Source organism: Lachnellula hyalina (genome assembly GCF_007821495.1).
Source record: "Lachnellula hyalina strain CBS 185.66 chromosome Unknown contig00301, whole genome shotgun sequence".
NCBI classification, from domain to species: domain Eukaryota; kingdom Fungi; phylum Ascomycota; class Leotiomycetes; order Helotiales; family Lachnaceae; genus Lachnellula; species Lachnellula hyalina.
In genome coordinates, this window is record NW_022157415.1 from 2,077 (window position 1) to 17,396 (window position 15,320).

At 48.7% G+C, this 15,320-nt stretch overlaps 3 protein-coding genes across 3 annotated transcripts; 2 read left to right on the forward strand and 1 right to left on the reverse strand.

Annotated features, from left to right (window-relative positions):
- Positions 1 to 8,045: 8,045 nt before the first annotated feature.
- LHYA1_G009039 (uncharacterized protein) lies at positions 8,046 to 8,565 on the forward strand (the record flags this gene model as incomplete). Its single annotated transcript, XM_031153943.1, has 3 exons — positions 8,046 to 8,168; positions 8,219 to 8,266; positions 8,329 to 8,565. 3 exons carry the CDS (start codon positions 8,046 to 8,048, stop codon positions 8,563 to 8,565), a joined length of 408 nt encoding a protein of 135 aa, XP_031001046.1.
- A 1,547-nt stretch (positions 8,566 to 10,112) lies between these two features.
- Positions 10,113 to 10,797, reverse strand: LHYA1_G009040 (uncharacterized protein; the record flags this gene model as incomplete). Its single annotated transcript, XM_031153944.1, has 2 exons — positions 10,113 to 10,458; positions 10,700 to 10,797. The coding sequence occupies 2 exons, from the start codon at positions 10,795 to 10,797 to the stop codon at positions 10,113 to 10,115; spliced, it is 444 nt and encodes a 147-aa protein (XP_031001049.1).
- Positions 10,798 to 11,416: 619 nt separating this feature from the next.
- Positions 11,417 to 12,328, forward strand: SNF7 (Vacuolar-sorting protein; the record flags this gene model as incomplete). Its single annotated transcript, XM_031153945.1, has 4 exons — positions 11,417 to 11,600; positions 11,710 to 11,914; positions 11,976 to 12,184; positions 12,237 to 12,328. 4 exons carry the CDS (start codon positions 11,417 to 11,419, stop codon positions 12,326 to 12,328), a joined length of 690 nt encoding a protein of 229 aa, XP_031001048.1.
- Between the last annotated feature and the right edge of the window lie 2,992 nt (positions 12,329 to 15,320).

Here is a 15,320-nt window from a genome sequence, read left to right on the forward strand (position 1 = left end):
GTTGTTGGAAAGTGATGGGGGTGGTGGGGAGGTGAAGGATGAGAGATGAGAGATGAGAGATGAGAGATGAGAGATGAGAGATGAGAGAGATGCAGGTAACGGAATGTACAAAATCGACAGAACAGGGTGAATGGGAAGTTTTGTCTGATCAAGATAAAGTTTGGACAAGAGCTTGATGGATGGCACTGATGGATGGGTGACGTAACTTGGTTTAGACATAGCGGACGCCAGCTCTCATTTTGTAAGATCTCACTGACAAGATGGGACGGAACTTGGGAAGGAGGGATAAAGAGTCAAAGGCTAAAAGTACCATGCAATTGTTCTAGTATCCCCATATACAGGCCTCGGCTCCATGCTGCCGGACAGGATGCGGAAGTTTCTTGTGACATGAGGATTTGGTTTTGAAATACAAAAGTACGGAGTCATGGAGATGGATGGGATGGTGAACCTGCATCATTGGATTTTGAGGTTACGCTAAGCCTTTCTTAGCGACGGATAATTATTGTTCATCCTCCGGCCATATGTCAAGTCAAGGTCAAGGTTCTTTTGAATCCTTCCCTTCCCTTCCCCCGTTTTTATGCGGCTGAAGATATCAGCGGCTAAGGTAAGATCACTTCATCACTAAGTACTTCTGTACCTAGGGGACTACGTCTCCGTTCCGTTGCACCTTCCAGTCTCCGATGAGCTGAGCTGTACAGTACCGTACAAATTACCTCAATATCATCTAGAGCCATGCGGCTGTGGAAACATATTTGGCTTGGGCTCCTATCCTATTTACCCTACCGAGGATAGCATACTTTTTGCACATCCTATGGTTGGTATGACAGCTCTATGAGAAGTTGCCAGTTCCATATTAGGGACCTAAGTGGCGTAGAACATTGTGACTTGTACGATGCTGGGCTGTTAGTCACTTGCCTAGTCGAAATATCGGACTAAAGAAGTAGACAAGACGCCGTTTAGTCGGCGGTTTATTGCTATATTAGCCTCATCATTTAGAACTAGAAAGGCCGTTTGTAACGACTAGATTGATTGTGGTAGGGTAGGGTAGGTAGATCTGAGGTGAAGGCCAGCCAGCCATTTGATCTTGCCTCATGAGAGACACTGATCTCGTGTTCCATTTCCTTTGACAAGCCCCTTTTCTCTTCAGAGGCATTCTTAAGTAGCAGCATGTCTGTTATTCAAATACAAGCAATGTGTTCTTAGGTGTCTGCTTGTACCTACCTATAGATAGTCTAAAGGATATCTGCTCTCTAGATGGCACTAGGAACCGAACAATAGAACGGGAAAGAGGCAACGGCGTTCCAAATCCAAAAATGAAATCATGAGTAAACGAGAATTCACTGGAAATATTCTCTGTTTGAACCTTTCTGGCTAGCCTAGGCAAACTAATGACAGCATGCGATCGCGAGTTCAAAGACTTAAAGTCAGGACAATCCCCAACTCTCGTCGTCTCATCACCTGACGCCGTCCAGAACCCTGCGCTGCTCTCACCTCGGATTATCGCAATCGAGAGAGATGAGTTCCGAAGCCCCATCCACGACAACATCAATTCCACAACGCGAAGACGGCCCTGTAGCCGGTGAAGGAGCTGTCACTCGTATTGATGCGACAGCGATGACTTCACCGCAACCCGACCCCGGCCAAGGCATTATCGCTGCAATGGCGACGACCAACCTCGACGCTCACAACCCCCCCGCCCCCCGACGACCAACTCACCGCTGGAGAGAACCGCGTCGAGGAAGGAGGAGGAGACAACAACAGCAGCAGCAACAACAACAATAATCACACGAATAGCGACAGCGTAGATCAGAACGCAGCCCTCGAAACTAATAATGCGGGCGATTCGGCAGGATTGGATACAGGCGTGGAGCAGACCGGCGACGAAGTACAAGCACCAGGCGCAGGGGACCTACAATTTGAATCCAACCTGAATCAAGCTATGCTGCAATCACAACAGATGTTGCTGGCCCATGCCGATTTACTTCCAGAATTTCAACCCGGCTACTACGACACCCCAGAAGGCATCGCCGCCCTGATAGCCATGAATGGGACGATATCATCACAGCCATACTTGGATCCATCCCCGGACATTCATGGATACATGGGAGAGTATGGTTCTCAGCAGCAGTATGTGGAACCCGACCCAGAAGCCCAACACGCGTATGAAGAGAACGAAGAACCGCGCATTTCAGCATATGCCAAGCTTGAATTCCCAGATGGCCATTTTTATATGAACACGTATTCTTTGCACGTAGGCCGCGACCAAAAGGGCTATCGGGCTGCAATGCGCCGAGAGAGAGACGCAGCTCGAAGAGCCGTCGAGGAAGCTCAAGAACCTCATACACCTGCACGATCAGCGAGGGGTAGTCATTACAGCGTCAGCGAGCCCGGTGGGATTCTACGAGAAGGCAATGATTCAGATGACGAGGAGCGCGAGCGAAGACGTAGGAATCGCAGAGCCAGCAAGAAGTCTAGCAAGAAGTCCAGATCTATAGGATCTTCACCTCAGCATGATCCAGAAAGAACCTCTTTGGCAGTTCCAAATCAGCCATTTCCATACGAAGCCAATTATTCAGCAGGAGTATCTGTACCAGACATGAACGACCCCACCATAGATCCAAGTTCACTTCGGCCTTCTCCCCACACATGCCCTCTGATTGGCATCCACCCAGAAGGGATTCAGGAAGCTAAACAATATAAAGCTATCTCCCGAAAGCACTTGAAGATCGCCTATAACGCTAAGAAACGCATATTCGAAGCAGAATTTCTTGGTCGGAATGGCGGCTTCGTAGAAGATGTATTTTATCCCCGAAAGGAAAAAGTGCCGCTTCGCAGCGGTACGAGATTGCAGCTCGCCAGTGTTGTCATGAAGTTTGTTCTGCCCGATTCTGCGATTGGTGAAACTGGTGCCGAACAGAGATCAGAGTACGCAGATGACGCCTCTTTTGCGCGTTACTCGGAAGGAGGCAAAGAGATGAGCTTTGAATTTGATGGTTCCAGACAAGGTGCCGATGGACGTGATACAAGCGAAGATTCGCTAGAAGACGTCGGCAGCGATGAGGAAGACGAAAGAGGCACGTCTAGCGGGGATGAGGGAAGTGAAGAGGGCGAGAACGAGGTTGAAGAGGACGAGAACGAGCTCGAAGAAGGAGATGACGACCAAGAGGATCTGGAGGATCTGGAGGAGGACCTAGAGCACCAATCTGCTCCTCCTGACAGCGGCACGGGACTTGCAATGGCCAAACGCGAGAAAAATCTGGAGCAAAGCCCCAATCTTCAGAAGAAACGGGGCCCTGGCAGACCCCCAAAGAATGGTGTCATGTCGAAGCGTGAGGAGAGGGAGGCGAAGAAGGCTGCTGCTGCCTTGCAGCAAGAGGATCAGATGGCTACACAGGCGGGACCTTCTCAATCGCCAGTTCTGGGGAAAAATAAAGTCGGCCGCCCACGGAAACATCCTAGGCCTGATATACCCGGGGAACCAAAGGAAAAGAGAAAGTACACCAAGAGGAAACCGAAAGAGTTGAAAGAGGGAGAGGTTAAGCAAGAAGGTTCAGGTGAGGACCAGCCTGCCAAGGAGAAGAAAGAAAAGAAGCCGCCTAGACCAGCTCGCTCGCCAACTCCAACGTTCAACGCAGAAGATCTTTCGCCAGATCAACTCCTGAAGCCAGGGGCAAATTACGTTACCCTAATCCATGAGGCTCTCACGAATTCTTCAACTGGCCAGATGTCATTACCGCAGATATACCGTGCTATTCAACGGAAATACCCCTTCTTCGTTCTCAAATGCACTACCAATGGTTGGCAAAGTAGTGTGCGTCACAACTTAGGCCAACATAATGCCTTCAAGAAAATAGCTAGGGAAGGCAAAGGCTGGCTGTGGGGTATTGATGAGGGCGTTTCTATTGAGAAAGAAAGAAAGAAGAGGCTCACTCCTCCTCCGTATCCCACGGGTCAAAATCATCAGCCGATCCAGGCAAACTATATGCCTATGATGCCAGGACACCCCTATCAAATGCCTCCAGGGTATCCGCCACATTACCATCCGCACCCACCACATTTCCAACCTGGACAGCAACCCCAATACCTTCCTCCGAATCAACAAATGAACGGAAACCCAATGCCACCAAATCATCATCTCCATATGAATGGCCCCCCTCCTTCATTCGCAGCCGCCATTGCTCCTCAACTGGCTGCGTCAAGTGGTCCCTCTACGTATAGTTCACCGTACGCGCCAAAGCCTGCGCCGTCAACTGTCCCCCCGGAGAGCCAACAAGCTCCAACTGAAGACAGGCAAGCTCCGCCACCTCAACCACCCCCAGTGCCTGAACCCCTTCAGAAAACCCCCACAGTCCCACAAAACAAGCAGGATGAGAAGAACGAGCAGATTCCTCAACCACATGTACCGGACAAGCACAGTGTTGAAGTCATTGAAAGTTTCAAACATAGTCTGAGGGAACGGCTAGAAAACGTGATCGGCTCGGTCAGTGTAGTTGACGCGCTGTTAACTTCTGCGGCAAACAGGGTGCTTGGGCTCTCAAGTGAAAGCGCAACTGGTGATGCTCGCGAGGAGCAGATTGTCGAACACATGAAGGGCACATTGGCTACCGCAAGGCAGTCGAATATCGAATCAATCCCAGGAATATCTGCCCCGATGAAGCCGCCTGATTTGTCGGCCGTTCAAGATCCGCCACAGCAACTAGCGAATCACGAAGGAACACAATCTACTGCATTTCAACAGGCCGTTAATACTACTGCTACTGGCTCTGGCCCAGAAAGGCCGAGCCCGCTAGTCACGAGACCAAGTTTTGGGCAAGGTCGAACAAATGGACCCTCGATTCCTAGACCGCCAATGATGGCTCCTTTGATGAAGAGAACCAATTCAGGAAGTTCAGCTAATGCACCATTTCTGCCAAGCGCACCGTCTTCGGCCTCAACCGCTGCAGCTCCAGACCCTATCTCTACGAATGGAGCCAGCACACCAAAGCTTGCTGCAAGCGAGACAATGCAGAACGAGGGCATGCAGCATACCTCACGGAAGAGGGAGAGGTCGGAAGAGAACGACCCCGATGACATGCGGGACATCAAGAGGATGGCCACTTCTGGTCCCCCTCAATTAAAAGCATAATTGTGCTTACATAGATAGGAATGGATTTGGTGATTGGGGTTCGATAACCACGGCGGCGTATGGAGTTGATTCAAAACTTTATCGCATAAAGCGAATTGCTTGGTGTACCGTTGTTATTTGATACATTAGCAAATACAATCACGCGTTGTATTATCCAGGGCTGACTGCATTGGCTGGCCAGTAGATATATATCACCACTCGGTAATGAATCGACATATAGTGCCTACTTGGAATACAACTCGTTAAGTTCATGGGACTCAGTCCTGTCCTGTCGTGTCATGGCGTGATGTAGCCCTGGAGTTTGATGGCATTGCTGCAAGTGCGGTTTGAATGAATTGCTTTCGATCGGACCAGCAGGAACTCCTAGTATCTATAGTATATATTGCAAGTAGGTACACTTTTCATGTATTCACCTGTAGCGTACGGCTGTTTCTCATGGTGGCGCTTATGTACGGTGCGTGCAGGCTCATGTGTATGATGTATCATCCTGTGGCCATTTAAACTGTTGAATTCCAGTCACAAGACTCCGGAGAGCGACAAGTAGCTCTGGGAGTGAGCAAGATTCAATGTCTCTTCCCTGCCTGGTCATATTCATTATGATGCATTGGCCCAAATCCCGCTTTGAGCATGCTTGGGACATGCCAGGGGTGTGCGTGGAAGCCTGCGCATCTCCCAGCTCTGGCATAGTATACGAAGAGTCACTAGAAATGATTCGAATGTGAAGTAGCATTTTACTCTCCTTCTTTCGCCCTGCATAAAATTGCCCAGGTCCACGCTCTCATATTCTCAATTGCTTGGCTATTTCCTATTGCACTATCTGGGTTGCGCAAAAGTCGGAGCTCAATCTAGGATCTGACGTGAGCCGCCTTATGAAGAAGTATTATACTTCGAAAGACGCCCACAGCACATTCAGAGGCAGCAACTCCGAGGTCAGAATCATAGGGCGAGTGGCAGCTATGGCCTTTCAGGTACAACGGGAAAGATGTCGACGTCAGTCGAACTCGATTCGAGTGGTATTTCACTTCTTTCGAAATCTAAGGCACCGGCAGAACATTATTACAGTTTTTGAGAGACCCCACTTCGGGGAGAAGTGATGCCGGTTGAGATTTCTGATATCGGAACTCTTTTCAGGCGGCGGATATTTGTAAATTTGTTCGCCCTGAATGACATTTTCCCTCTTCCCAACCGGTAAGTCAAATGCTCCACATATCAAAGCAACTCAACTGAATGACTGAGGTATTTCTGCTTATCTTTCCGTACCGGAGGTCTGATTTTGAGAGGCTCCGGATGATCCGGTGGTATGGTTACGGGGACGCAAAATTTCGCCCGGTTCCTGTCGTACTTCACCTCAACGAAAGGCTGAGCGCCGGGACCTGAGCATTATCTCATCCCCCACGGACGAGTCTTGTCTTGTGGCTTCTTTCCCGGCGACTTGTCGTAAGGTTATATAGCTTCAGCCTCGCCAGCCGCATGGGAAAAGAAATGTCTCACGTGCCCCATGGACGTGACATGAAAAGTTCCCGCCGACGCGCATACCCCACGCCGGAATGCTTAGCATAAGTGAAATCCTCGTTTCGTAAAAGAGTGTTTCTCAAGAAGAGAAAGGTAGTCCGCGAGGAAAGCCGAGTATGCCGCGGGATGTGGACATGTCGATTGGAAGAAGCAACATGCCTTTTACTCCATTTTCTTCCCTGAGGACTACCTCAGGCTCTAATCGAGGCTCATATGTGAGAGTATGAGCTTTCCGAGCTCCGAAGTTGAGGGCGTACCTTCTGTCCTATGATCACTTCTCTGATTCTCAAGGCTTTGGAAACCCCCATCTTAGGTGCCCCCCAAAGGTCATCCTGACAACCAAGCAGCAAATTTTTCGCTCTCCAGTCTGTCTCTATCGAAAAATTGTCCTCAGTTTTAGGGTACGGAAACAAAGTTTTCGACGGGGGTCTCCCGAAGAATGAGAGGGACGCTTACATGGTGTGAATAAGACGATGTGACCAGATCAGCGGCAAAGTAGGGCGAGAGAGAATGAATGGCAATGTTGCTTTTCGCCACTTGGCTATGGAGGGCTTTGTATTCAGAGTCGATTCTGTAGTGCTTGATATCGCTTGGTTTGCGATGCTGATCGAACATCGAGAGACAATATGCGAATACGCATGTCGATCCTATGTTGGGTTGGAATAGAGTCTAGTGGAAGTGCCAGACGTTCTATAAGACTGTAGCTCTACCTTCATATTCCCCGATCCCCGTTTTAAGTGCAGCAGGGTTGGAATGCATGTTTATTGCATGTTCCCGAGTCAATGGAATTTGATGTCCTATCTCCAAGTTGATTGGGGTTCCATTGAGACACTCTGATATTGCTTCCATCGGGCTGTTGCCCGACTCCTGTGGAAGATAATTTCGGGATTTTTCCGTCGTAACGAAAGCATCATTTGACGTAACAGCAATCTCCTTTACGTTCCACACAGAGCAACTAATGTTGATACGAACCGCATAAATGTTGTAGTTATGGTAGAAGCAAGTATTGGTTACCCCAAGAGGGTTGCCCGCTTAACAAGGGAGTGAACACCAATCAATTGTCAGCCTTGGTGAGGCTTCAGTGCTTCACACCGCTAAGCCGAGATCAAAGTCGGATGGTGCAATGTACGCATACATGCGTTGAAATACGTGGCTTAGCGGAGCCTGCTGAGTCCTTAGCATGAGACAGCAGCTTAGTGCAGCTGGATCTAGAAATCGGCTGCAACTTCATCATCTAGCCAGTGATTTGCCACATTTTTAGCACCCCTCGATATAAGAACAAGTACAGCCTTCTATCTGAAGCCTCTGTATCGGCATCTACTCAGGACCGAAATTAGATCCTTGTTCATAATCTTTAATTCCTCTTTAATGCCTTTATAGGGTTTACTCTACCCATATATTTGTACAAATGAGTTCCGCTGAGAAAAACCAGTACTTCATAACGAATGTTGACATCAACAAAAAGGTCATAACACAAGAAATTCAGTACTATCTTGGTCCAGAATCAACGGTCCGGCCATACACGCGAGCGGTTTGTATCCTCATCCTCATACTCAGCTTCTGCGCTAATCTAAGCACTAGGGCGAAGACGGCTTCCTCATAACCACTCCTGGAGAGTGCTTGACAGATGTAAGCAAGAAGCATAGACCGGAACATCTACTAGACAAGGATTCTTTTGACGGTATGGATAGGAGCAGATAGACGACATCTGCCACAAAAGCAAGGAAGTCTGGGAGAAACAGGCAGCACAGCGTTCGAAAAAAGAGTCTGATAAGCAACTTAAACGACCTCTCCACCAACCCATTGTTGTATCTCGGGGTTCGAAATCAGATCATTCAAGGCATCGTCGGCATTCCGACGAGCGGGGTGAGGGTTCATCGCGACGTCGTTCAGACGAGCGCAAATATGGAGAGAGTTCGCGGCGGTGAATAACAATGCTTTTACATCTCATTTGGGACATTCAGAGTTTTGTTTTATTTCCCTTTTCTAAAGTTTCAAGGCTGGAGCGGAGAGATTCTTTCGATAAGGCGAAGAAGTTCGTGGGCTTTCCAAAGAACTGCATAGCGAGGCTGTTTGAACTTACTGCATTTTGTTGAGGTTTATTTGGTCTGGTGTTGGGTCTGATTCTCATACTGCTCAAATTTAGTTCGGCGTTCTGTATGGCCCCCTTCAATCACCACGAAGTTATCTTGAGAATCTTCCTTGCAAGACTGTGAATATAAGCGGTGTTTATTAATAAGCCACCGCCACATAGAATCATAATGCCTTCAGCTGAGGTACTGTAGAAAATTCTAACCCCCCGTGTGTACCCACACCGTATGATAGCCTCACGACACGCGGACGTTGTATGCATGACACTTTATGTCATTTCGCGAGGCTGACCGTCGCCACTTTAGGGGTTAGCCAAATATTTGGCGAGGCGATACCACACATACTTCGTGCATGATGCGAAATGTGGCTGAATATAAACGCCACTCGCCTTGCCAGTTGATCTTGATTACCGTTAACAACATCAGATGAGAGACTCTTTGGAAATAGAGCGAGTCTCATTGGTAGTCTCCATCGAATCCCCGAAAATCAGACAATTCGCAAACACTACTTTAACTCGTCATCATACTTGAGACAGTCCATGGAAGTTATCCTTCCTCATAATTCAAAGAAGAGAAGAAGAAGTCCTAAGAGCAGCACCGCGACTGGAAGTAGTCAGTCTCTGTATTGCCTGAGAAGATCACCTTGGTACGAGCGATACGAGACAACGACACCGAGCAGGCAAGCCAAGTAAAGAAGTGTTCCGGGTTCTTAGTGAGTGGAAGACAATAGATACCCATGACGGCCAAGGCCCACTTAGACCTCGTAACAGAGGTGCAACGTGATGAAGGCAGAATACAACCACTGAACTGATTATCTACTGCTACCCTTGAGATGTCACTTTTTGTAGGTATATGCACACATGTGAGAAATCTATGGAAAGATTTTGTGGCAACCAAAACTGGAACTTTTCAAGAACCGACTGCATAATCATATCTTATTCGATGAAGTCATGTTGACGCTAGTCTCATGTTGGAAACCTACAGGTTCAGCAGCTTCGAACTGAAGCATAATTCGGCAAACAAATTACCAACGGCTAGAACCTGATGGCAGCAAGGACTCGGCGTGCGGATTTCAAATATTCAACTTCAACGCCAATACACCACTAAACTAGATTAGCAATAACGAAGAACAAATACTGAGCAATAGACTGACGAAGATTCCCATAGGGATGGTGCCTCCAATTCCCGTCAGAACGTTTTGCGCCGATGCGGCTATCCTTCTCATGGCAGTGCTGAATTAGCAGGGCATTACTAGGCTCAGCAACTCAGCATTCCTTTCCGTGATGCGGGTTTGGATCAAGACGCGGGACGCTTGATAGAACATAGGTAGCCCTCGTGCCCTAATACCCCGAAGTGACTGCTCCAACTGAGTTTCGAGCCCTAGGTCATTTACTTGTTTTCTGTTGATCCAAGCTTCGTTCGTAAGTCTGAAGATTAAGGGAGCTAGAAGACCATAATACAATGGCTTGAACCGGGACCCCCGACTCATTAATCACGGAGTGTTTTGGCTGGGACTCCGCTTGAATATAACCCATCACGTTGACCCATTCCCCAGTACGAGTCTCATGTGACTTTATGGTGTTCAATATAAGATCTATATTGACAAGAGCTCTCAGGGTCTGTCCCGGTGGATAGTTGTGCTCGAGTGTGAGGGTAGCCGTTTTTGTCGAATAATTCGTAATGCTATGGGTTTGAAGACTTAGCGGAAAAGCTCCTGCAAAGATACTACTCCTTGACACAGGCGAAGATTGAGTCCATCGGGCAGAGAGAAAGCTCAAAAGGACAGGAATATCCAATGACAAGGTTCTGGCTGTACAAGTTTATGGAACACACTGGAAGCGGACAAGGCAATTCTTCAACCAAGGGTAGAAGGACAGGATAAGGAAAAAAGGCCAAGAACAGGTAGATATATAAAAGTTCAAGTAAAGAGAAGTGGGAAAAGAAGAGAAGAGAAGAAAAACAAATAACTCACCACCCAAGAAAGCGGACCTTGGTGCCTGGTACGAACTTCGGTAGCTCGGAAAGCAAAGTCAACGTGGTAGGGACAGGGCCATTCTGAACACCAGCCATGGCCGTGGTCGTGGTCGTGGTTTGACTTTGAGGCTCAATTCAACTAATGTCAGATGAGGGCCGACGAGAGATGCGTTACGAGGTATTTAACGACACTTTACGTACCTAAGTAAGGTATTGTGCCAACCTCTTCTGGCGTTATCTTCATGTAATCATGGATCTGTAAGGTTTGCTATAGTACTGTACCATTTACCGTAAATACACGCTAGTCCCGATCAAGGTTAATGTTAGTCTCTAGTGGCGCGTCATTGAGACACTGGAGGCACGACAATCATCCACCACCACCACCTCAGCAGGCAACGAAAGATAGATATCAACAGTCCGCGTCACGAATACCCTCATATTACCTCCAATACTACTGCCGTATCAGCTGTGCTCAATAACATACCCACCATTCAGCGACTGCTTCTTGCGATATTCACCACGATCTTTTCTTCGTCTGGATTCCGAACAGCCCCACCATACATCTCCAACCTTCTGATAGCATCACTCAACTCGAAGCGCTGATCCGAACGACTCTTCATATTAGCAAGACTATCCGAACTGTTCTTGGCCATACAACAGGGCTCGGCGGTCCGTCTACATCGAATCTATCGGGCCAGTAATTCACAATACAAGAATGTCTGGAGTGTGGGGTTGGTTTGGGGGGCAGAGTGCCCAGAAGAAGAAAGATTCCCCTAAGAATGCCATCCTTGGATTAAGATCGCAGCTTGAGATGCTGCAGAAGAGGGAGCGACATTTGCAAAATCAGATGGATGAGCAAGACGGCATCGCCAGGAAGAACGTGAGCACTAACAAGACCGGTATGGTTACCCGGAACGCCTTAGGACTGTGTCCTTGGTTTTCTCAGCTGGCGGAAGTTTTTTTTTGTCATCTGCTTTATAGCCAAGTCTTGCTGACTATTTGATACAGCCGCAAAAGCAGCCTTGCGCCGCAAGAAGCAACACGAACATACCCTTGAACAAACAACTGCTCAAGTAGCGACCCTCGAACAACAAATATACTCGATCGAGGCGGCGAATATCAACAGGGAGACTCTTCTCGCCATGGAGAAAGCCGGTGAAGCGATGCAAGCTATCCATGGCAAGCTTAATATTGACAAGGTCGACGAGACAATGTACGTTCTGTCTATAGAATTCATGATGCTCGGGTTCAAGTTGCTGACATTACGCGCGCAGGGAAAAACTCCGAGAACAACATGCGCTAGGTGAAGAGATTGCTACTGCTATTACAAGCGCACCTATTGGCGAACCTATCGACGAGACTGAGTTGGACGATGAGTTAGCGGAGCTTGAGCAAGAGCAACTTGATGATAAGATGCTGCAGACGGGAGCTGTTCCTGTCTCAGATGAGATACATAGATTACCGGCTGGTGTCAATGGAGAGAGTAAGTCCCTGAAGTTTATCACACTCGTTGATCTCTGGCTAACGTAACCCAGTCAAAGCCCCTAAAGGCAAAGCACCTGTACATGCTGAGGAGGAGGATGAAGAGGAAGAACTACGGAAGCTGCAGGCTGAAATGGCCATGTGACGTAGCATTGTACTTGGTCACCGCTCGCCATTCCATCTGTCAAGACTCGCTCACCATGCGCTATATTTGGACCTGCATTACTAGGGGTTCTGGTTGTTTGGGTTCCCACGTCGTGCCTTTAAGATTCCTGGTCCACTTTTCTAGCCGGCGTTTTAGGATCTGCTGTACATTTTCGAATACCAAATACGAGTCTTTTGATCGACTTCACACTGGACTCAACCATCTGAGTCAGGATTTGCATCACGTGCCACTTTTCACCAATTAATGCCAAGAAGACTAAAGCAAGTATCTAGATAAATGGGCAAACTTGGGGGACTGGAGAGTAATGAGTGACCTGAGAAGCTGAGGCTCATCCTGATATCAAGAAATCGCCCATGCTTCAGGATACAACGTGCAATCATCGTGTGAAGTAATACTTACTAACCAACTATAAAGTCAGGTAGGCTACGAGTAGTCCTAGGTATACTGTAGAGTGAAGCACCAAGTCACCTCACGCGGGCTTGGTGGCCTATCGCTAAAGCAGACAAACTCGGCAAGCCAACCCCTGAACGCGGAGACGTTGACAACTCAGCGACGTTGTCTCCGGTGTTTTACCCTTCCAATTCCAATTTGATTGCCATCCATCGCCATCCTTCCCCATCGCCATCCCCATTCCCAATCCCAAGCCCATTGCCAACGTCACCCCACCTTATTTATTATCTGGGAGGGATGCGTACTGTACTTCTCCGTATGCTCTTCGTGATGCGACGCACGGCTCCACCCGCAACTCCCACGCAGATTGTTTTCATTGGCCACGACGTGGATCGCACGGCGTGGCACATACAGCCGGGAAATAGTATACAGAGTAAGGCGAACACGTTGCACCCAATGCACAAAATCAGTGCAGATTGTGGACTGCGGGAACGGGAAGTCAAGGACACCCTTTCAAAATCCAGGAACCAGTAGGGAAGACATCAGTTGTACCCAACCAACAGGTCCTTAGCACGCTGCAAGTAGAGGCATCTTGCGCATGTCGGCCAGCAAGACTCGAGTCCATCCCGTTGCGTCCTCACCTGCAGCATTGGGCAGCGTCCAGACAGTGCGAGTGCGAGAGATGGCCGTCCCTCGTCGACATCGGATCAATGCCTGAGCCACTTGCTGGCCACTTGGACGCGACGTGGCGCCACTCCATCATATTGACCTGATGGATAATGAGCCACGATACTGATCACTTGGACCTCTAATTCAGTAAGTCGTGGGGGTGTCCCTTCTCGTCGGCGTGGAACGCTAGTGTCACTTTCTTTCCTTTGCCATCCCCCCCTCTTTACCAATTGAACCGTCAGTTCTACTTAATTCGCCATTTGGCTTTTTTCATAGGCAGCCCTTTGGCTGCTGACTTAATAACCCGTTGACCCGTCACTTTTCAATTCCATTTCTCATTACAAGCATATTCCACGTCGGGTAACACGAATTTATTGTCCCCCATTGGGTTACCCACCCACACAGAGCCGAGAGCCCGTTATCACTGATCATGGGAAGAAAGAATAAGAAGAGTTCGAAGTTCATCTCGCTCGACAGTGCAGACTCTGTATCTCCTGACGAGATACAATCATCAGTATGGAACACGTTTCATTTAGTCCTTGCAGAACCGTTATTTACTCTCAATGGTTACCCGTGCAGACCACGGAACTCACTGAACCCGTAACGTTTACCCGTACACCGGACGACTTGGAGCTTCTGGATGCTTGCATAGAAAACCCCGATGGAGATGCTCCACCATCAGAGCACGAAGTTGTTGGTCAGTATGCGAGTCAATTGGTATACTGCAAAACTAATACGTCCACTTAGAAGAGTCTGGTAAGGGAGACCAAGATGGAGAAGATAAACATGATACCGGCGATAATTCCGGGGACGAAGCAGTCTCCCCGATCAAAGAGTCACCACCGCCTACGGAGAGCGTTCCAGATGCCTCTATTGGTGGAGAAAACATACAAGAACAAGCGGACGCAGAACCGGACCCGGAAGGAGATCTGAAGGTTGAGGAGGAGGGTAGTCGACCTGGACAACCTGGAGATCAGGAGCCTCCTAGTGATGTCTTACTTCCGTTGGAGGACGCCAGCAGTGCATCTCCAGATCCCGACATCCCGACAAAGGACGATGGCGGCGCATCGGAGGCTGTCGAGCCTTCCACCTCTCCATCACCACCAGCTCAAGAAGACGCCCAAGCCGACCCCCCCGAAGCCATCGAAGAGCCACAACAAGCTGGTATTGAAAAAATAGAGGAAGCAAACCTTGAGCCACCGGTAGAGCAGGCCGAGGAGGGCGAATCCTCCCAGCCCATCGAACCCCCGGAGGATAGCCCCTCCATGCTGGAAATTGAAAGTGAAGAGCCTTCTGCTCCAGCTGAACAAGAATCGAAAGCTTTAAAAGCACCGTCCAGCCCAAAGTCTGTACATTCAGTACACTTTGACGATGGGACTGCTCCTCCTGCTCCTCCTGCACTGGGTCCACCAAAATCCAAGAACAAGAATGAGAAGAAGTCTAAGAAGAAAGATTTAAAAAAGGGGAAGAGCTCCAAGTCTGAGAAGGAGACTAAATTCGAAAACCCCCCCGAACCCGAAAACCTCCCTGAGCAAGACAACGAAACGCTGAAGCAGAATGAGGAGACGCCAAAACCTGATAAGCAAGAGAAGCCCTCAAAGAGCAAGAAGGATAAGAGAAAAGACAAGGGAAAGGGAAAGGATAAAGGTGGCAAAAAGTCCATCGTCACCCCACCAACGCCTACTACCTCAGATGCTCCTGAACTCCCAGTAGAAGCTCAAGCAAGTGAGCCGACTCCACCACCTTCAGAGAATTCAGACGAACTGCCTGAGCCAGCCCCTGAAAATGATGCAACTGAGCAAACTAGCAACGACGCTGTTGCTGATGCCGTTGAAGAAACCCACCCCGAGGAGCCCACACCACCTTCTGAATCACCAGAGCCCGCCCCTGAAAATGACGCAATTGCGCAAAG